This window comes from Falco cherrug, chromosome 9 (genome assembly GCF_023634085.1).
Source record: "Falco cherrug isolate bFalChe1 chromosome 9, bFalChe1.pri, whole genome shotgun sequence".
NCBI classification, from domain to species: domain Eukaryota; kingdom Metazoa; phylum Chordata; class Aves; order Falconiformes; family Falconidae; genus Falco; species Falco cherrug.
Genome location: NC_073705.1, coordinates 35,900,726 through 35,923,147, shown reverse-complemented (window position 1 = coordinate 35,923,147; position 22,422 = coordinate 35,900,726). Strand labels below are relative to the sequence as shown.

Genomic DNA, 22,422 nt, shown 5'->3' with positions numbered 1-22,422 from the left:
AATTTACTAAAATAAAGCTTAAACTGGTTCAAAGAGAAACAAAGGCTGTAACTATTTTGCATTTAGCACACTGTTTTTGAGTTAGCGGGACCCAAGCTTTCTGGACATAAGTGTAAGGAAATCCTGGCAGGAGTAATATATGATGCCACAGATACACTTTTTCATCTCAGATTGTAGTTTGCTTATTAAATAGATGCTTCAAAAAAGAGGCTTAAGTTACACCTTCATGCTTTTCACCACAATTTTTTTTTCTGAAATACATTTTGAAGAAAGTACTGACTTTGCACATAAGCTTTGTACTCCCCCTTGCCCTGCACTGCTTGTTTCCAGGCAAATTGTGGTTAGAATTTGGGAGATGTTTTGTGAATTTACCTGAAGATGTGAATAATAAACTGTGGGAATCTGAAGTCCAACTCCTATAAGGATGGGTATGATTATCATTGTAGATGGGAAGAATTTTAATTATAAAATCAAGATTGTATCACTTTTTGTTCAACAAAATAGGTATCAAAAGTATGCATTTAACCAGAAGAAAAACAAAGAACTCTTTGTAAGCTACCCAACGTTAAAGTCCTTGTTTTTATAATTAACTCAGGTTCAGGCTGTTTAGACACAGGCTAGATATATGATGGGCAGAAAGCAGTTCACACTTCAATTATTGAATCCATTGGACCATAATTTATTAAACAGATACAGAAAGTGTCATCCTTTGAAGTAAAGTCTTATTACTTTGCATTTTTCATGGATGAGGAACATGCAAATGGATGTTACTCAGGTGGCATGTAAGAGCTGCGCAATATCTTAGATAAGGTTTTGTTTGGGTTTTGGTTTTGTTGGTATTTTTGTTGTTTGGTTTTGGTTTTTGTTTTTTTTTTTTTGGGGGGGGGGGGGGGGCGAAGTCGGGGGAAGGGCCTTGTATCTGTGACTTTGGAGCCTGCTTTCTGCTTACAGCTCTACCTTTTCACCCAGTCTGGGGGGGCAGCATTTTCCAGACCTTTGGCTAATTGATTTTTATGTCTGTGAATATGTCAACATCCTCAGTGCGAAATAATTTAACTTTATGAAGCCACAGGAACCTGATTTCAAGTAGCAAGTTCATTCTATGCTATTTCCTGGATTCTGCTACTATGTATCTGCTTGGAAATATGCCTAAAAAGCAGGTTTTGGCCCTTTTGGTGCTTTTTTTTCGTCACTAATGTGGATATAATGTCGTCTTGAAATATCCACGCCTTTCTGCTTTCAAAACCATAGCACAGTGTCCGTCTTGCTTTAAGGTGGTGTTTGATGGTAATTAAATCAACATTTAGTTAAGACACATTATCAGGATCAGTATTTTAAATGTGAAAACATCTAGATCAGCCCTCAGTAGTGCAGATGGTTGTTTCAGCAGGGATGGAGTAGGGGATACTCTGGTGTATGCTAAATAATCCAGTGGAATACCATGACTGTAGGACGTGGCAGCTTGTCCTCCCAGAATGGGGTTGCATTTGCCAACAGAGAAAGAGGGAGAAAATTTATACTGAGCTTTTGTAATTAAGATGCAGTTGTGGAAGTCTATTTTGCTTGGCTAATTTTAGCAGCATTTGAGGGAGTACTCAAGGAGCTGAAAGAGTAGGGTGCCTTTTAAGGCAAGGAGTTGTCTTGCTTCTCTTCATTTCCGTGAAGGGCGCAGCAGGGTATTGCTTTACCAAGCAGCAAAGCAACTTCCTTGCCTTCTGTCATTGCTGCTTGATGTCTTGATTAAATTACAGGAAGATGTTGATCAACATTGGCTTCATTAGCCATGTCATGAGAAAGATATTTATAGGCACAATATGTAAATGTTCACGAAATTGCAAGTTAATTACCTGAAACATAAACAACCTTAGGACTGGTGGGTTAATTAGCACAGCCTGTTTTCAGTGGAGATAGGTGTGTGTTACCTGCTACCTGCTGTAGATTTGGCACATCTGGTACCAAGTGGAATTTTCTTGAACTGTTTAAATATTTACAGCACCTAGTGCTCAGCATGGGAGAGGCGAATTCAGAAGAGCAAAACAGCTTCTTGTTCTACCACCAAAAGACTGACAACTTGACTCTTCTTTTTTGCTTAAGAACGTGTGGATATTGCTGATGTTGAAAGGAGGGGATGGAGGGTTTATAATCTTAAAAATCCAAAGGCAGGTTGAGGTTTCATGTCAATATAACTTTTTTGTAGTCTACTTTATAAAGTGCTGCTTTTTAAAGAAAGTTGGTGAAATCATAGTCTCAAGAATATCATTCAGTGGTATTCAAATATTGTAATGTAAAATTCTAAGATTTTAGATTTGCTTTAAAAAAAGAAAATTTCCCTGTCTGTATATAGCAAAAATTAATGTAGGGGTTTTTTTTTATTATTTATTTAAACTTAATCTTAAACTTATGCTTAATGCTGCTTTCTTTTGTTTTGGCTAATCTCAAACAGTTCTGTGGAAGACAAACTAATGTTTTCCCTGTCTTGTGTACAAAGAGTCTGGGACTGGCATAAAGGAACCTGTTCAGGGGAACAAAAGCCTGGTAATTCTATTTCAGTGGCAATAAACCTTAATATTGAGCCGATAGTCTAAAAGTCACAAATTTACACTTTAGGAACCGGGAAGGCTGAATAGTATTAGCTCATCTATAGACAGTTTAGCTGTGTCCCATGTTTCAGTTAGTAAAAGCTAATCCTTTTTTATTTGTATGTAAAGAAGTTTCAGCAATATGAAAGGTTGCAAGTATCTCCAGCTGCTTTTTCCGGAGTTGCTTGTACTTGTAGTTAAAATGCTTTGACTTTAAAATTTACTTCTAGTATCTGGATTGTTTAATTCCAAATTAAGCAGGTTTTTGGGTTGGGTTTTTTTTTTTTTTGTGCTCCTGTATGAAATTTGTCTTAAATGCATCACACAAGTAATAGGGAAAATGAAATTTCAAAAATACTGAAAAAATCATGACATTGTAATGCTCAGTGCATAGTAATGGTTAAAAGGAGGTTTAGTCAACTTTTGGATTCTAAGCACTTCTGAAGATATTGCAGCTATTCTTGAGTCATCCAGTGTGTTTTAACGCTCTTAAAAATCACTTTTGGTAATAGCAATTTTAGGTGCTACCTGGCATAATATCATATTTTTATGTGTTTTACAGTGTTTTCAGGCAGAAGTGTGATTTTAAAGACACTGTCAACTGCTTGTAAAATGGAAAGTTATTTCAATCTAAAAGAGTATTGCCTAAAAGATGGATAGTACTGCATTTTTCTAAAGCTGTAAAAGTAAAATAGCAATCCACAGCACTTGCAAGGCAATTTTCACGTACCAAACCCTTTATAGATAATATATCTGTGAAAAAAAGAGTTGGAAGAATGGAAAAATAAAGCCACAAAATAAATCCGCTGATCAGGTTGCATATTCTATATAAAAGCACATTTTCTGAGGCTGTGGGGGAACAAGAGCTTACAATAATACTCTTTATTTAGTTTATGTCTTTTTTATACTTTATTATCCATCAGCCTTGCTTTTTGTCCACTTAAAAACAAAACCATACCCAAATTCAGCTACAGTCAGATTTCAACATTTAGCTCATCTTTCACTTTGGTCTTTGAGTTTCTGTGCTATGAATTTTAGAGTAGTGCTTAACTGAGACACTCTGAATCAAAGCACAGAAATTCAGTGTAGATTTAAGAAGTGTGTTTGAATCAAACTCAAGTTTGCTGTCGTTCCTTCCCAGTTTCTACAATTAGAGATGTCTGTCAGGAAGAGCTGAAAATAGCCTGTGAAAGCCCTTCTTATGCTATTTTCAATACAGAGCAATTGTAGTACAAGCCTGCTAATGTAAAGGTTATGCCAAGCTTATCCTAAATTGCACAGCTGTAGTTCTGAATTCAGTCACACAGGAAACAAGACAGGACATTTTCCCCTTAAACTGGGTTGCTTAGTTACTCAAATATATGGTTCTATGTAGCTCTTCATTAGGAACCTTGTTCTGTAAATAGAAGTGTTTAGAGACTTTCACGGGGGTTTTCTGTGAGTGTTCCCTGCTGAATCGTGGAAGTAAAAACCATGGAGATAAGTATAAGGTCTTTCAAAGAACTATTTACTTAATGAGCAATTGGGGCATTTCTGACAGTGCATCTGAAAACAGAAATAAATTTTCCAGCAGATTTAAATGTGGGGGTGCTTTAGCCTCAGCCAATGCCACAGTCTGTTAGAATTTCAGTTCTTGCATCTCCAATTTAACTAAAGCAAAGAATACACTATCCCTTTCCCAGTATATTGCAAACTCCCAAGAGCTTTGCTGGGAATTTCAATCTATAAAAACACACAGGCTTGAAGTTTTACTGTATTTGCTGATACTCAGTTTTGTGAACCACTTCTCTTGAAACAGGCTTTCTCAGTAGCTTGCACAGTCTCCAGCCTCCCCAGAAGTTCAGAACCTGCCCTCGTGGCACTTGCTGTTCTGGCAACATTTTGGTAAATCAGTTAGTACAGGTGTTCTGGCTTTATTCTGTCACACTTTTGGGTTTTTTTTTGTGTGTGTGTGTGGCACATGCACAAACTCTTTAATTTCCGGTCAGTTATCAGGCAGAAATAGTTTATTTTTTTATTAATGACTTCTTATTAATTTCATAATTAAAATGGCCACAGTATTATTGGTGACTCAGGCTTGAGGACTGGATTTAGTGGTTCTTGCTGTATACATCTGAGACTTTTATGCAAGGGTTTTTGTGCCTAACAGTACAGAAGAAAGGGGGAAAAGAAAAGCTTTAAATACTTTGACTTCCTAAACCCTCTTTCACAAGCTCTTTTTTCCTTTCTCAACATGGACAGAAAGGGTCAGTGTTGAAGAAAAAAGTATGCTTGAAATTAAGACTACTGCATAATGCTTACTGCTCTCACTGAACTAAGGAGCACTGTTGAATGTTGAGTATTGCCTTTGTTTTATTCTCATCAGAGCAAAATTGAAATGCATGTAAATGCAGAGGGGAAGAATGAAACCAAAAAGATTTAGCCTTTTAGCTCCACTCTAGGTACTAGAAAACTCTCTGTTCCTTCAGGATTTTCTCTAACTGTGCTCCCACTCTTCTGGCTCTGGAAAACGGTTTTGGCTGGCTTGCTGACAGGCTTTGTGTAGTACCAAATGGCTTGTCAGTGCTTCATTATTACAGAGGTTGGTTTCCCAGCATTCAGTGTTGAACTACCGAAGGTTTTCTCTATAATTGCATGTGTAGCAAATAAGGTGGCTTTACTGTCTGCTTTGGTGCAGACCACAGGTAGGCAGCTGGACCTGTAATTTCAATACTCAGAAATTATGTGTGAGTTATCCTATGGTTGGACAGCTGCTTCAGACTCTGCAGGGGTGATCAAGGTTTCAGAGCCTCACATTTCACTTGCCAGTCATTTGTACTGCTTTGTCATCAGCTGCTATTATTCAAACAGTTAAGCCAAATTAAAAGACTGCATAGAGTCACCTCTGGGATGTCAGGACAAAATGAGCTGGCTTAGTTCAAATGTCAATGTGCTCTGCTTTGCCAGGTCAGCAGTAGGGAGGACTTTTTCTCCAGCTGTGAGACAGTGACATCTTAAACTGCCACAGTATGTCTGATATAGTATTGTATGGTATATACGGTGTTAGCCTGAAAACTGTTGCTTGTGTTCATCATTAAAGAGGGGTTAAGCTGACTGGTCCTCTATGTTGTTAATGTGCCTTATTGTAAAACATTTGCACATATGGCTTAAAAATTATCGCAGTGCAATTGGTGGCGATTCTGAGGCATCAGTAGGGCTCTTTGCCTAGAGGCTCCAGAGTTGCAATGAGTTTGTTTAAAGATGGCAACTAATTTTAATATTAAACTTTCCATATTGCTATTTTTGTTATTCATAGCACATAGTCACTGAATTGGATCAGAATCCCGAACTCACTTTAAATAATTGTTTACTGCAATATTTAGGGTTTACAAAATGGTTTATTGAAGTCATAGAGGGTGTAGAGGGTCAGTAGGGAATGGTTGGGTACTGCTTCTTCCTGCACCATGATGAGGTGGCACCATGTGAATGAACAAGCAGTGAATAGGTTCAAAATTAGCCTGCTCTAAGGTGTTGTAGATACTGCACACTTTCATGGTTTCAGGAGGAGTTTGGACAAATTAACAGAAAGAAAACAAGTAAGAGTTAATACCCTATTCTTGGAACATTGCTTTTGTGAGCTGTGCTTGAAGGATAGGTTTAAGTGTTCAGTGTTGAATGAACATGGCTTTATTCAGTGTGTCGGAGTTGCCAGGCCTGAATTCTGTCTCTTGAGTTCACAGCTTCACAGGAAAGCTGTTTAAGTGTGACCAACACCACCTTTCACAACATTTTCAGCTTGGATTAAATGTTCATGCAAATACCGAGTAATTGTTAAGTTTAACATTCTGAACTTCATTAATACAACAGGAGTGGCTGAAACATAAGTAATAGAGTAATCACATGGTGCAAGTTTCCTGACCCAGGGAGATGCTCTAGGTAAGGGATTGATGCTGAAGTAATAGAGTCTGATCTTTGTTCCAGTGACAAAGTCAAGAATGAGATTTTATTCTTTCCAACAAATAAAATAATTTCTTTTAGTAGTTAGTGAATAGAATTTTAATAACTTTTTTTTTTAAATCAGGCTGCGTATCTGCTAGAAACTGAGTCAGTTTGAGGTTGCCTGTTGTACTCCCTGTGACTATTCGTTTGAATAAAACTAAACTACTCCTGAATATATAAAAGCAAAATACAACATAAAATGTAAAATAATTTTAATAATTGTGTATTCCTGAAGCAGCTGGAAGAAGAGTTGGTAATTAGCATATTGAATTGGATTTTTTTGTTTTGTTTTTATTTCAGGAGCACTTAGCAGGTGACAGTTATTTCACAGAATAATGTCCCCAGAAAGGTTAAGGTTGGCTGTTTGTTTTCCAGAGGAGCATGCTGTGCTCCCTGCAGGACAGGTCGCTTAGGATTATTTTTCTGGTCAGGGTATAACTCTTGCTGTCTTTGATGCGGTAGGACTAAGTTATTGAAACTTTCTTAAAGTTGTGTGCTATTACTGGGATCACAAATCCCCTCTCAAGTGTTGTGGGACACCTTTTTTTGGTTATAGTCACTTAAATTTATAAGACTTTGTGGGGCAAGTCATTTTTATTACTATTAAGTAGCTGATGAAATTGGATGCCTTGAAGTCATATGATTTAATGATCAGAACAGCCAACTTCAGACACTGTTCACAGCTAATTCAGATATTGTATTTTGCTGGAATTTAGGGATATATGAAATTCAAATGGTTATTTGGGGTTTCCAAGTAGTTGTGTTTAGTAGGGGGATGTTACAAACACTTTTTGATCACTGTGACCGCGTTGTGAAGTTAGAACTTTGGGTCTTCATTGTTAGACAGCTTCTAAATATGTGTGAGGCTACAGCTGTCTTTGCAAATACATGAATATGGGGCTTATTGAAAATGTTGTTAAGGAGATACATGCAAAGGCTACTGTAGCCTCATGAGCTCCATCTACAGTTTGTGGCTAAGAGCTGCATCCCTCGTGATTAGGAGCAGGAGCTGTTTGTAAGGTCCTTTTAAGACATCTTTGAGGAGGCACTAGTCTCTTGGGAGATGGCAGGAGAAAGAGCTCCCTACCTGAGGCAGAGGGGCGCTGGGAGGATGCACTTGGCCTTCGGGATGGTGGGAATGAAAAGAGGAGAGTTCAGAAGGAGAAAGTGCACTGCTGTTAATTGCAAACCCCCACGACTGTGGGGCAGCAGTGCTGGGAAAGGGGCCTTTGGCTGTCAGGCAGTCTAATCCCTGGCTGCTTGTGTGACTGCCTTCACTCAGGTGTCTTTAGAACTCTTCGTGTTCCATGTCAGTTCCCCACACTTGAAGTTTCTTATTTGCTAATTCATTGACGTTTATTTTCATTTTCATAGATGTTTCTGTTTACTTTGTCTGTGAAGTTGAAATAGAGTATTTGAAGTAATGTGACCTTTGGATGGGAAGTGCCTTTGAGAGGGCAAAGGCAAGGTGAAAGGAAGATGGTCAGGCAGCTCTCCATTGACAGAATATGGGATTATTCAAGTTATGTTTGTTTTTGTTTTGGCTCAGGCTGTGTGACCTTACTCAACATCTTACTTAGAACACTGTTTGAGGGTTTCCTCTAAGCCATCTCATTAAAAATAAATAAAAATTAGAATAATGAAAATTAGCCATCAGAACCAAATGGATCTGAGCCATGTAACTGTTCCATGAAGAGTTTGTTAAATAGATTTTCACTATACTCCCAAGGAAACAGGCCCTTTATTTATCTGCCTTTGTCTTGATCATGTAATTTTAAAGCAAATATACTAGTTAGATGGAACAGTGAAGTTAATGACAGGAACAAAAATGCTTTTTTGTGAGCATTTAGGAAAGCCTTCCTAGCTTGTTGTTTTGTACTAAGTTTTATTTGCTTGATGCCTACTGCATTTTTGTAAGGCACTTGGGGCTGGTAGGAGGGCACTGCTACATCGAGATTACATTTACCAGCACTGCTGCTTAAACATAAAACACATTGTGAAACCTGTAGATAGGGAAGCTCATTTATGGAGGGCCTTTTCTGCCTTAAAGTATGTTCAATTTAGCATGATTTTACTTCCATGACTGCTCTGTTATGCCCAGGAATTTCAAGGAGAACTTGCCTTGTTTTTGAAAAAGTTTTAAAAAGCAAATGTAGAAGAAATAGACCATGGTTCAGTGTGTTACTTCTCCCTGTGCTTCCAGCAGAGCAGAGGTTTGGTCTATGGGTAAGACAAGTCAGACAGCCTCCCTCTGTGTGGTGGTGTTCCCTGCTACTGCTTGCTGGCTGCTGTTTGATGTGGCACAGAGCCTTTTTGCAAATAAACTATGTGATGGAAGGAAACCATCCTGTCTTAGCGATTGCAATAGTTTTATTAAAATGTTGGTCTGTTACTTAGGTGCATGTAAATATTCTGGTAATAATCTGCAGTGTGAAATTGAAATAATTACAATATTGAATAATTGAGGCGCACAATCAGATATAGAGCACTTTAAAACAGAAGAACAGGCAAGTAAAGTGTTGTGTGAGTGTTTCCTTTGTAAGTCACCTTTGGTGCTGAAATTATCTAGGTTTGTTTGTATTGAATAAAGTAATCTGTTACTGCTGAAATAATTTCTGTTGAGGAACATTCAAATAAAAATTGAGAAAAACTGAACCCCATCTCATGATATTACTGAGGAGCATTCCTTGCAATCTTTTTTATAAGCAAATGAAGGTATTTTTCAAAAAAAGCTGAATGAAATTACATCTCTGTGCTGTTCCTGCTGTGGAAAAGCATTCAAGGATCTATTTTGTCTGCCGCCCCCCCCCCCCCCCCCCCCCCCAAAAAAAAAAAAAAAAGTCCCCAAAAAAACAAGTTTGGGCTGGAAACATATTTTTTTTTTAACTTCGTGGGCAGCATGCAGCCATTTCTCCTTTGTACTTACAGTGTTTGCACTGGTGTTGGTCTTTAGTTTCACTCATTTTTCCTCCTTGATGTTTACTCAAGTATATTTCTATAGAGCTTTAATTTTCCTAGACTAATTAATTCAGGCTTCTGTCATCTTTATAGGATGGACTCTATCCTCCTGATGATGGGAATAACCTTTCTGTGCACCTGGCTCAGTCTAAAGATGTTCTTTTTCATGTATCCAGTGTTTCCCACCAGGTCTCGCTGGTGCCTGGTGATGCAACACAGTGCTTGACTTATCACTGAGGTCTTATTGCTGCTGCTTACTGTTTGTATTTTGCAAGGAAAAAAAAGGAACCACCCATGTATTAACAACATGTAACTTTTTTTAGTTGATTGTCTCCCTTTGAATCGGCAGCTTGTGTAAGTTAACAATTTTAGATTTATGTGTTCAGTGTATGGTGATGAATGTGAAACTAAATGAGGCTGTGGCATTATTTGGTTTGGCCTTTGAGAAGGGGAGGGGGAGATGTGACATGCATCTTAAAAAGCAATCGGATGTTTGGCTAGTACTGACATGGTGGAAATTGTATGAAGCAATCTGTGAACTCTCATCTATGCAATAAAACTACATGTTTCTTCAAACATTTTTTTTATTGGTGCCATGACAGTAATCCACAGCAAGATTTCTACTACACATCCTGTTTATTTTTTTCTTCCCTTGGCTATGCTCATTATAAATTTTATTGCTTCACCTGCTCATACTTGCAATAAATTCTCTGCAAACTGCTGAACTGTATAGTCTGTCTTTTCTCTGAGACTATCTATATCCAGATTTCGATGCTGAACATTGATTTTAAACATAAGATATAATGACTTTGATTATAATTCTGGAAATCCTGATGTGTTTCATGTAAAACCAATCACATGAAAAGGGCACTAGCATGTGATTGACTTGTAATTTTGGTTATTTGCTTTTTGAAGAATGGAACTAGAGGTTGGCCTGATTTCAGTGAACTTTTAATTGAGACACCCAGCAAGGAGAAAACATCATCATGGAAATGTAGATGATGGTGAAAAAGCTCATTAAGCTTTCCAAAAAAGTCATGATTATACTTTTGGTAAGGCACATGCAATCTTTAAAATTAAAATTTGCCCCTGCTTTGGGTTTCGTTTGGGTTATTTGTGCAGTAATTGCTGTTCAGTGGTGAACGATTTTTGAAAACAAAGTATCAGTAAAAATTTGTATCAGTGAGCTTTGCTGCCCTAACAAAGAGTTTGTAGAAGGGTCGTTCAGTTAGGAGAATATAAACTCCTAGAAAATTGTGACACATCTCTAGAAAAAGGTAGAGTTGTGCTGTTACAGTCCTGCTATTGCATCCAGCGAAAAAAATAAGAGCAGGGGGAAAAATCCTTTTTTTGTGTGGATATGCCAACGTTACTTATTTTCCCACATGATATGCTCGTAGGAAACTACGGTGAAATGAAAGGTGTAGTTTTTCAGATGATCTGTTTTGCTCTGTTAATGCCTTCAAAACAAAAAGCTTTAAAATTATCAGCAGAAAATGTTCAATTTTTGTTTCAAACTAAAGCGTAGAGTAACAAAAGGAATAAGTACTGAGAATCTGTTAATAAAATAATTTTATTTAAACTGCTTAGAATAGTGAACCAAGTGGACTCTTGAAACTCTACAAGCAGTGTCACCGATGTAAGGGAGTGAGTGGGTATCCACACAAGCTCTTTGTATTTTACCTTCAGAGCAAGGGTTGCCTGTTTGTCTTAATAAAATAAAATAAAATAAAAAATATTTACTTTTGTGTGTTGTGGTTTAACCCTAGCTGTCAACCAAGTACCATGCAACTGCTCACTCATTCTTCCCTGTCTGTGGTGGGATAGGAATGGGGAACTGGAAAAAGGTAAAAACAGTGGGTTGAGATAAGAACAGTTTAATAGTTGAAATAAAGTAAAATTAATAACAACAGCAATAGTATTTGTAAAGAGGAGGAGAAGGAGAGAGAGGAATAAAACCCAAGGGGAAAAAAAAAAAAATTATGCACAATATAGCTGTTCATCAGTCCCTGAGCAGCAATCAGCCACCCCTGGCCAACTCCCCCTGTTTATACATTGGGCATGGTGTTCTGTGGTATGGAATATCCCTTTGGCTAGTTCAGGTCAGCTGTCCTGGCTCTGCTCCCTCCTGGCTTCTTGTGCATCTGCTCCTGGTGGAACATGGGAAACTTGAAAAGCCCTTGAGTTGGGGTAAGCACTACTTAGCAACAACTAGAACATCAGTGTGTGATCAGCATTATTCTCATCCTAAATCTAAAATACCGACTGTGCCAGCTACTAAGAAGAAAATTAATTCTGTCCCAGCTGAAACCAGGACATAGTGTGACTGTGTTATCGTTAGTATTAATTCAGGTGTCGTTCAGGCTGTTCATAAATATTCAGCCTGAAGGAATGCCATGCTATCAATCCTTGCCCTTGGTGTTTAGAAGTTTGGTGTTTGGAAGTTTGGTCTTGCAGTCAAACTCATCAGCTGAATAGCAAAGCTGTTGCTAGAGGAAATTATCATGCCACAGAGATGTCCTTTAGATTTAGAGGCTTCACCTAAATTGAGATCTGAGTAAATGCTTCACTGTTTTGATCTTCCTTCATAGGTCTTGTCTGTGCTGGGATAATTACTGTCTGTAATTAGCTGCAGCGTAATTCTTTTGAAGTCTATGAATGTGTAATTTTTTTTCCATAAGCTGGGAAATAGCATTTTACCTCAGCTTGCTCTTGTGTTTAACTTACAGATGATTTTCTGTTGAGATTTTTGTGTAAAGCATTTAAACCTTTCCAAACAAAACCAACGCCCCACCACACCCACCCCACCCCCCACCCCCCCCAAAACCAAACACCAAAAACCCACCAAAACCCCCTAAAAAATCCCCATGAAAAACAGTGATACTCCAGCATTTCTTTCCTTGGCTAGATACCAATTAGCCATCCACACAGCCGGGTCCATGTCAGGAGGATCAGAGTAGCATCTACATGTCTTAAATAACTGCAGTTTCGTATACAGTTCTCCATGGTTAAATGGGAAGGAGAGTAATTGTCTTTTTATCATGTAGTTTCATCGATACTGTGAGGCTCTTTGAAAATGAAAAGCGCTGCTTAATTACCTTTTATTTCTGTATGCTTTAAAGAGGTAATATTTTTCCTCTATTTAATGTAAAATACAAATTGTTCACAAAGTACAATAATCACAGGTAGTATACATGCTTTTATGTATTTTAAGACTACACCTATGTATTTGCTAGATCTGCATGTACTGCTTTGTCTTTGAACCTATCTTTTAGTAAACCAACAAAATCTTACTTATTTTCTTTCGTTATTCTGCTCTGCTTCCATTGATGACTAAACTTTTGACTCCAGACTGGCAATATGAGGGTAAGATGGCAAAACGTAACTTCCTGAACATTGCTTGTCTGTTCTTAATTTTTATTTTCCTTAGAACATTATTAAAATTCTGTTCACTCTCTTTAATTAGATCCTTTTCTTGCGATTACATTCAGATTATGTTTGTTTTTGTTGTGAAGCTTTAATTGCAATTTACACCTTTTAATAATTTCTTTGTTATTTATTTGGGTTAACTTACCATTGTATTATCTCTGTCCTGAAAGGCTTCTGCTTCACTGAGATCCCTGGTGGTATCTCTAGAGCAAGACATGAACAGGTTTATTAGTGTAGCCATCAGACTGTATTGTGGTGGTATGTGACAAAGATCCAGGGTATGTATGTTCATGACATGGAAAGGAAGGCTGACATAAGAGATAACAGAACAAACTATATTCAATTTTTGCTGTTTAAGTGTTTGTTTTAAATATGGATCACTATCTGAGACGTTAAAGCCTTTGTCATCAGATTCTCCCTTGTTTTATGAAGTTTATCTGAGTAAGGGATAGGCAAAGAGCTCAGATTTTGATCCTCTGTGAGTATACTTAGCTTTGTAGCTCATACATACGTCTTATGTAAGTAAATACTTGTCTTTGGTATGCTGAACATCCTGACTGGTTTTAAAAAAACAGCAACAAAACCCCCAAGATCCTTCTTCTGGAATTAGAAATAACTTCTCTTTTCATCTTTATAGATTGCAAATTGGCCAGAACAGGTCCTCCAGCCACAATAGTTCCTATTGATGAAGAAAGTCGGAACGGTGAGTGCACCTTGGTTTTCCGTGACACCACTTTGCTTACTCAGTTTTAGCTAATCAGGGTTTAGAGGCGCATGTGGGGGAGTGGTGTGTCCATGTCCAGCTTGGCAGTGAGAGCTGGTCTCTGAAAACCAGTTAACAGGGATTGCAGGTGGAAAGGTAACAGTAATCCAAAATGCTGAGAGGTGTCATTGTTTCCTAAAAAATCACACATTTTGATGACTGTGGTCTCTGACTCCAGATAGCTTTTGTGAATATGCATTTAGTTTTAGCAAGTATTTAGACCACAATTATTTGTAATACAACAGTTTAGCTCCCTTGTTGGTAACATATCAGTTTACTTTTTACTGTCTGACTTATGTCAGTATGATATTACTGGAGGAGAGAGTTCTCAGTTTTTGGTTTTGGTTTGCGTAAATAAAGCTGAAACCTTTCTATGAAGCTTGATAGGAGGGTTAACATTGCTGTTGTCTGGGTTTCACATACAGCTTTCAGAAGATTATTTCTTGGTTTCCTCTAAGTTTAATAACATCAGTTTATGGATACCTCTGAAATGACAGAACTTGCTTGTATGTAATTATGGAAACTTCAAAAGAAAATGCATGCTTGTTTTGTTTTTATTTATTCTCCTGTCAAATCATACAGTTCTTGCAATGCTGAGCCTAGAGATCAATAATTCATTTATGCAGCATACTGTAATGTAATCAAGTGCTTTACCCTGTTAGAGTGAGAGCTTTGTACAGGTGACTTCTAATATTATTACTCTTTCCTGCTTTTTATTTTGTGATTATTTTTTTTTTGCCTTTGTAAGCTAGGCAGAGTTGTGTGCTCAGTGTGGTTACGATTTATCATATATGGGTGCCTGAAATGACACACAAAGTCCAGGTCATGCTGGTAGAACCTTTCTGCTGTTATCCTTGAGAGAGCTGCTTGCTGTTGGAATTGCTTATGGTCAGATAGCTAAGTGTCTACAGGTTTCACTGTTCAGAGAACCAAAAAAACAACAGTTAATATGCCTCTGAACTGAAGAACTGTGTTAGCTGATACAGTAGTAGCTTTTAAAAACAGACTGTTTTCTTCCTGTGCTGATTTTTCTTGCAATCATGTTTTCTGAAACTAAAAAATGATGATTGGTCTCAGAAAAATGAAATTCCCCTGCTAATCCTGTCCCCGTGCTGAGAAAGACTATTTTTGCTGTTTGTTTTGGTTTTTGTAATGCAGCCTTGGTGCCATAAAAGTAACTTAAAGTGCAGTATCACTTTAAGTAGAAAGCTGTATCATGTTCATATCATGCTTATATCAAGTGGAAAAAAAGCAAGTTGTTTTTTTTTCCTCCCAGAGTGTGTAAATGGTGTGTGATTACAACATCATGATAGGTTTTATTCTTTAATAGCATAACTTCTGTGTGTAACCTGTGCTGCAATGTTAGTCAACTTTTGTTAAAATAGTTTGGTATATAATGGTGTGTCAAAAGTTCAAGCATCCAGAATCAATACTGCGATTTTATATCTTTTTTTCAATGTATGTACTATTGAAGATGTCTTGGGATTTGATGCGTATAGACTAAGTGTAGCTGTATCACCTTGTTGGGAAGGCATCAAGTATTCTTGCTTATACATAGGGAATACTGGCATGTTTTATAGCATTTTCTATTTTTGTGCTAGCAGCACTTGAGTTACTTATCAGGAGAATGTTGTGGGAACAACAGCTAAAACTAAGACTAGATGTTCACCATAGTCATTTGAAATAAACAAAAATTTAGAGAAACAAAATGCTCACAGCTCTCTAATTGAATGGCATAATAAGCATTTTTCAGCTTTTTAATGCTTGATTCAGTGTTTGTAAAACTAGAAAGTTAAATTTTCTGTTGAAATGTAACAAGCAAGAAAGATGGTTAACAAGGGGGAGGGGGGCAGGGGGGGAGGTGTGGATTTTCCTACAAGCTTTGCATGTGTCTGCAACAATTTACCTTTTTTGCTATGAATTCCTGCAAACCATTAACTCCACATCAAAGTCAAAATTGGAAGTAAAACTTCAGTTCACATTGTAGTTATGAGGTGTATCGCTTCCATTCTGTAAGTCACAATATGTATGAAGTAAATGGATCTCCTGGGAAGCCAGCTCTTGAGTTGAAATGTCCTTAAACCTTTTGCTGTTTTGAAGTGGCAAGTTGTATCCTCCCCACTACCATCTGTGACTGTAGAGACTCAGCGGTTGAGTCAATGTTACTACTTGTGTACTTCATTTTAAATAATTGTTTTTACATTAATCTTGCTTAAACAGAATGTAGATATTTTAAAATAGAAAAATAGTCACAGCAAAGGATTTGGAGCAGATACCAGCAGATTTAGTTTTCCAGCTCTGTGTGTGTGCTCTTCCAGATGTCGTCAGGTTCAGGGCAAATGCTTTAGCTTGCTGGAGTCAGATTTGGATCCATGCCAAATGATGGGGTTTGTTTTAACTGAAAGCATTTGAGTATGCAGATGTGCACGCACACATACATATTAGGGAATTAGAAGACTAAGTGATCAGGTAACACTTTGTTTCTTGGATCTTGGATGATTCCTGCATGCAACTGCACTTTTTTTTTTTTTTTTGGTGGGGGGAGATGGGCTGGCTCTTTGTGGTCATGTTCACACTTTTGGTTTAGATGCATAATCAATTTATGTTCTACAGCATATAACACTGCCCTTGTAAAATTTCCTTACGTATTTTACACTACAGCTACAGCTTCAAATGACTAGTGAAAGAAGCAGACTGAGAGCCAGTTCATCACCAGTAGGATCTAGTGGGATTTACAGAATTATCCGTTTCATTCAGTAGAAACTGTTTGGGTACCAGAGTTCATCTCTTCTGGCCTTTTAATACTTCCTGTGCATTAGAAGATGAATCTATATAAATGGTAACAGGTAGTAAGTCAGTCAAAACAGCTTTGCCACCAAAAAACCTTCGTAACAATCTTGAGATGGGAACAAACAGAGGATATAAAGGCTAAAAAGGAAGGTCAGCTGAAGCAGTGTGTTGTGGTGAGAAATGTTTTAAGTGTTTGATACATTGGAACCTTGGGTGCAAGGATTAGACATTGCTGCATTAAAGACCATGCAGACTGAAAGTAAAAAATTGTGGATATCAATGCCAAGATCAATGGGTTGAGTGCATTTACTGTGTGTGTGAATTCACTAGAGTAGTTTATCAAAAGCTGTTTAAAATAATTTTCCATTCAGTCTCAAACTTGGCATTATATAGTTGTTAAAAGTGATAGCAAAACTGTAGTGATAAGTGTTTGGATGATATATGGATTAGGTCAGGAGTCCTCAAACTATGGCCCACGGGCTGGATACAGCCCCCCAGGATCCTCAATCCGGCCCCCGGTATTTACAGACACCCCCCACCCCTGCCGCGGGGGGGGGGAAACCAAGCAGCCGCAGATGACTGCCTGCCACTTCATCCACGCACTGGCCCCCTGGTTAAAAAGTTTGAGGACCCCTGGATTAGGTGTTATGCAACATTTCCAGTGACCAGACAAACTTTGTATTGGAAGTGCTAATGGATGCAGAGAAACATTCCACCTGTATTTGTTCTGATATAAACAAGTATGTCTCTAAATCACTTAAAAGTATGAAATCTAATCACGCTATTTTAATTCCTTGCACTGCAGCTTTTAAAGGTCTGTTGTTGACGTTGGACTGTCTCTTCTAAGGTTGTAGAATGAAGATCTCAAAATAGTAACCGAGTGAACATCTCTGTGACCCTTCATTTCATCCAGTGCACACATGCATCAAGTTCTGGCAACTGAATAAACAGAAAATCCTGCTCTTTAGAAGTGTATCTTTAGTTCCACTGTGTTGAATGTTACTTCTCAGCATACTGAGATCAATCATTTCTAATTCACAACAAGTTTGGAGACCAGATCTCGAGGAATAGAATTATTTAATAAAATAAATATTCCTTGTTTTCATAGTCAGACACACAGTTACCATGTGTGACTTAAAGGTGTCCTTGAGAGATAGCACAGATGTTAGGATTTTATAGTTTCCCACCATTGTATTAATATATCTTTATACCGAGTAATATCAGTACAGTAGTATGTTATAGTTGTGTTCCTGTGAAAAATCCTAAAGGGGTGAACTCTACATTTCTTAAGGTGCAAATAAATTATTTTTTCATTTTTCGTTTGTTTAACTGTATGGGTGATAGGACTTGAGATCATTTTAACAGCAAAATTTAACAGCAAAATTTAATTCTTTTAGACGTACAGGGTTTTTTTACAGGCAGAGATTTTATTTTCCCTCATGGATTTTTTTTTTTTTTTCATTACTGAACTTGAGACTTGGTTTTAACTTGTTTTGAAGAGTGACGGAATGACACTTATTCATACTTCAGGCTTTTTCATTGCAACTGCACCCCAAGCTTTTTAGGAGCTTTCTTTTAGAGCTGCCTGTGCTTTTTTCTGTAAGATGAGCATACTTGAAATGCTAAAAGGCTTTGAATCTTTAAAAAGGGTTTTTAATGGGAAGTAGACTATTGGGAAATTACTTCTAAAAGAGGCAAAATTGAAATCTGCCAGATATGGGTGATGAAAACAGAATTTGGAACAAAATGCAGAGCAAGCAGGCTGCAGTGTTGCAGGCTTCCTGGCAGGATGCTGTGGCCTCGCATACAATGGGGTGCACAGACAAATACTTCTGTCACCTGTTGCTTGGTGTTTGCCCTTTTTTATTTCAGGATAGCTACAAAGTTGATAGAATACGGGATGAGTACAATTCATATTTTAGAAGATACTTCTTTTGGGTATAAATTACATAGCTAATAGCCAGTATGCTAGTCAGGTACCAACAGAGAGAGACTGTAACTCTGAAACGTCTGCCCTAATGTGAAGAACAGTATGAAGTGGTCTCTTGGTAATGCGTTCACAACAAAAACTCTGTAGTTATAAATATTTTTTGTGTTCTTGCTTATCATAGGTAAATTAGTAAATGTGGTTCTGCTTTCAATTTTATTTTTGGTTTGGGTGTTTGTTTGGCATGGGTTTTTTTGTTGTTGTTTGTTTGGGTTTTTTTGTTTCTCCCCCACCTGCCCTTATGATGGTGTAGAGTGATAATGAATAGTGGGACCATCTCCACAAATTATGTGATCTCTTTTCTTCATACATAAATCTCCATGCTGATTGGGGATGTTTGGTATTTATGCAAACACAGGTAAGCACAGGAATGAGCTTTCATGCCTGTAGTTGGGTTTGGTATAATTTTTAAATCTTTTCATCCTCCTGCTATCTTGACAGCTATCTTTTGTCAGCCTGACTTCCTGGGAAGGCAGAGGATGTGTGATCACTGCAAATCCCCATCAGTAACTCCCTGTGGTGAGGGTGTGGGGTATTTGCCCTGCTACTATTGGAGCAATTTATTTTCAGTTTAATTGATTGTAGTACTGAAAGTAGGGACTTGTGTGCTAAGGCACATTGACAGTGTCACTGCAAATTTCCATGTTGTACCAAACTACTTTAACTTATTTTTCAGGGGCAATTGACAGGGATTGAAGAAAATATCTCGAGGCACAAAATCTATAGTCTCCCTTCTGAGACAGGCTTAAGTGTACTAATACATTTCCGATGGATTGTGTGTGGTAGCTTCTAAACAGCCGTTACTTAATAAAATTTTCAGTGACTACTGGTGTGGGCTGGAAATAAACTTATGAGCCTTAAATTAAGGGTCCTGCTATCCATCTCCGGCATGGATCATATGCTGATTTCAGTCTGGCTGCCTTAAGACATTTTGGTTAAGGGGAAAAACTGATTTAGTAAAATACTATTTTCTGATTTGGAAAGTTGCTGTGGTTGAACACAAGTATATTGAGAATAGCTTTTGTTAAGAGTTGTGACTCTGTGGTCTCTTCCTGCTTTTCTATTTCAGAAAAAGGATGGAGGTGCTTCAGCATCTTAATTTTTTCAAATAATTCTTCTTACAGAAATAATGTCCCTGATATTATTGCTGTTTTGAAATTCTTTTATCTGAGAAATTTTTGGTTTTGCAGTTGAATTTTGAACATGCCACAAGGCTATATAATTCGTTTAAAATACCATTTATCAGGTTGTTTTTAAACATTCAAAAGTTCACTCAAAGTGTTTGGGTTCTTGAAACCCAGTGTGTTTTTTCAACAAATACTCAGATTTATTTGGGAGAAGTGTTATTTTACATCCTAAGAGTTGCTGAATTCTAATTAGTGGAACTAAAATCTGCAGCAGTTAATCTTGGCTTTTGGCCCTGTAAAGCCTTAGTAGGGACAGCAGACTGAGATGAGAATGTCAGACATGTAAAGGAGTTTCAGCTAGTGTCCTGTATGTTTACATAACTCTCTTTACTAGTGTATGGTGAATTTACAAACCAATATAAGTTAGAAGACTGTTCTGTAAAATTTTGCAGTGTCATGTAATGTAGTGTCATTAAAAGCTCGCGTTTATTTCATATACTGACAAGTAAAACAGTGCATTTCAAGCTCATCCTTTCCCCTTTTTGTTAGGAAAAGAAGCAGTGGGAAGGAAGGGAGGTAACATCCATCTCATGGTAGTGTAGCACACTGTCCCAGAGACATCACTGGTGGAAGGAAACAGTCTAAGCCTGGTGAAATAGCTGTTTCAGTAGGAGCTTTTCACATGGTGCATGCAGTTCATGTGGTTGTAGGCCTATTAAGTCTTTGTCATGCGTAAGGGTTGCTCCTTTGACTTACTGCACTGTCTGCCCTAGCACTCTCTTTAGCTGGGATAACATGAGTCAGTTGACACTCAGTGGGGGAAAAAGATACAAATATTCTGAGCTGAAGACAGCCTTGTGTACTCAGCACTTGATCAGGACGGAAAGCTATTCCATGCAGATTAACAAAGACTAAAATACAGCTGAGCTTTCAGCCTTAGCGCTGGGTTTTTTGCTCCAGGAGGGAGGACTTTTTTTTTTTTTTTTTTTTTTTTTTTTAGCTGTACAGATATTAGCCTGTTTCATAGAGGTGTTAGAATTCATGAAGTTATGTGTTCTTGTAAGTTACAGTTTTCTGTCTGTATAAGCCTCTCAATCTTTAATTTTAAACCAACGTATTTTCACCTATTACTTCCTTTCATTCAAAAATCAGCTTTATGAAGCATTATGAAATCAAAGTAATCTTAGTTTCACTATTTCAAATCATTCTGAGAAAAAAACCAACTCTGAGATGTTTGTGTGGATGTGGAAAGGGAAAAGACAGAGCTGTAGATTTCGTATGGAGTTATCTTAGTTTCCACGTAAGTGCAGTTTGAGGTCTATCCATTTAACTTTCATTCGGTATGCTATTTCTGTTGTAACGGTCAACAGTTAAATTCCTGTAATGGAAAAAAATAACAACATGTAAGCTACTAATTTAATTTTATCATTGCTTTGGAACGTTTCCTGGGAGAAGCTGCTTCAATCAATTTCCAATCTAAGTTATGCAACTGTCTATATGCCTGTGTGTCCACAGATAGATTTATCTCACATCTTTAGCTAATGTTACAGCTTCCTGAAGTTTTTGTGAATGTTTTTCACCAGCTGTGGAAAGTATTGCTCTTCCAATAAATCTGTACCAATCCAGAATTTGGTTTCCGTAGCAATGGAGGTGAGGTGTGGTGTGTGTATATATATGATAGTGTAAGTTATTACAGCCAATAAGTAAATCTTTGAATGAAATATTATCGTGTCGTACAAGAGGAAGAGGAGTTCGATCAACTTTGCTTCTGAAGCACCAGCTTTTCTTCAACTGTAAAGTTAATTCCTCTTATTGTGCAGTAACTGCCACTTTCCGAGGTCCCAGGTGTATGTACATCTGAGAATGCTTCAATACGTTTAGGTACTTGTCAGCCAAGATTGCAGTTCAATCTAGTGGCATCAGTTAGCTACTGATACAATCTAGATGGCTAATATGATTGTAGTGTTGTGCATCAGTGGCCTTTTGCTGAATTTGTGTGTGCTGATGCTATTCTGTGATCATTAATACCGGCTCTGTGCAACATTAGATTAGCCAGCAATACAAATCTGATCTGGATCAGGCCCAGGCACATAATAACATTTTGTCAAATTAAGTCATGCAGTGTGGAGTTTATTCTGCCTTTATGTTTTTGTATAGGAAGAAAGGTGATAACATTAGATCTAATATCTCCAGATTAAGTAACTTCTGTCAGAAGAAGTTACCCTTTCAGAATGTTTTGGACAAATTTTGACAAGAGGAATGGATTTGTATTGATTTGTGATGCCACATGGCTGCACAGTGCTAGGGCTGCTACTAAAGGCTGAAAACTGAATTTGTCACATTGTAGAGTGCTGTATAGTTCAACACCATCTTCCCACACCCTGACTGATTTGTGACCCCAGATGTTTCCTATTGATGCTTCTCAAAGTCATCCAGATGAACAGCTGTGGCGTGGGCTGTTCTAGGTTGAATGTAGATGTGGCTCTGAAGATACAACCAGATCTTGAGGCCACCTGAAAAGAAAGCCCAGAGCTTGGTGTTCTCAGCCCTGGCCAGTACTGGGTCTAGTTCTGGATCATTCAGGGCATTCCTGTACCGTTTAGGAGTGTATTGGTTAGACTTGCGGAAAGGAGTTAGTTTAGGTTGTGGAAATCCACTGGGAACAGCGTACAATCCAGGAAAGTTTGAGCAATAGCATCAGAAAGGGACATACTGATGACCGCTGTGCTTCTTGGCTTTGAGATGGGAAGTGTGCAGCAGGGTGCAAATGCAAGAGTATCAAGGGACACCCAATTATAGATGATTTGGTTT

At 37.8% G+C, this 22,422-nt stretch overlaps 1 protein-coding gene across 7 annotated transcripts in view; it reads left to right on the top strand.

Annotated features, from left to right (window-relative positions):
• PCDH15 (protocadherin related 15) overlaps nt 1-22,422 on the top strand; it is a 443,471-nt gene that overhangs the window by 88,205 nt on the left and 332,844 nt on the right. For 4 of the 7 annotated variants that reach the window (XM_055720578.1, XM_055720583.1, XM_055720576.1 and 1 more), the window contains exons 3-4: nt 12,867-12,881; nt 13,582-13,647. In XM_055720578.1, the coding sequence (XP_055576553.1) occupies nt 12,867-12,881; nt 13,582-13,647 (81 nt within the window). The remainder of the gene's footprint in view (nt 1-12,866; nt 12,882-13,581; nt 13,648-22,422) is intronic. The other 3 variants (XM_055720580.1, XM_055720584.1, XM_055720581.1) reach the window with 1 other exon arrangement.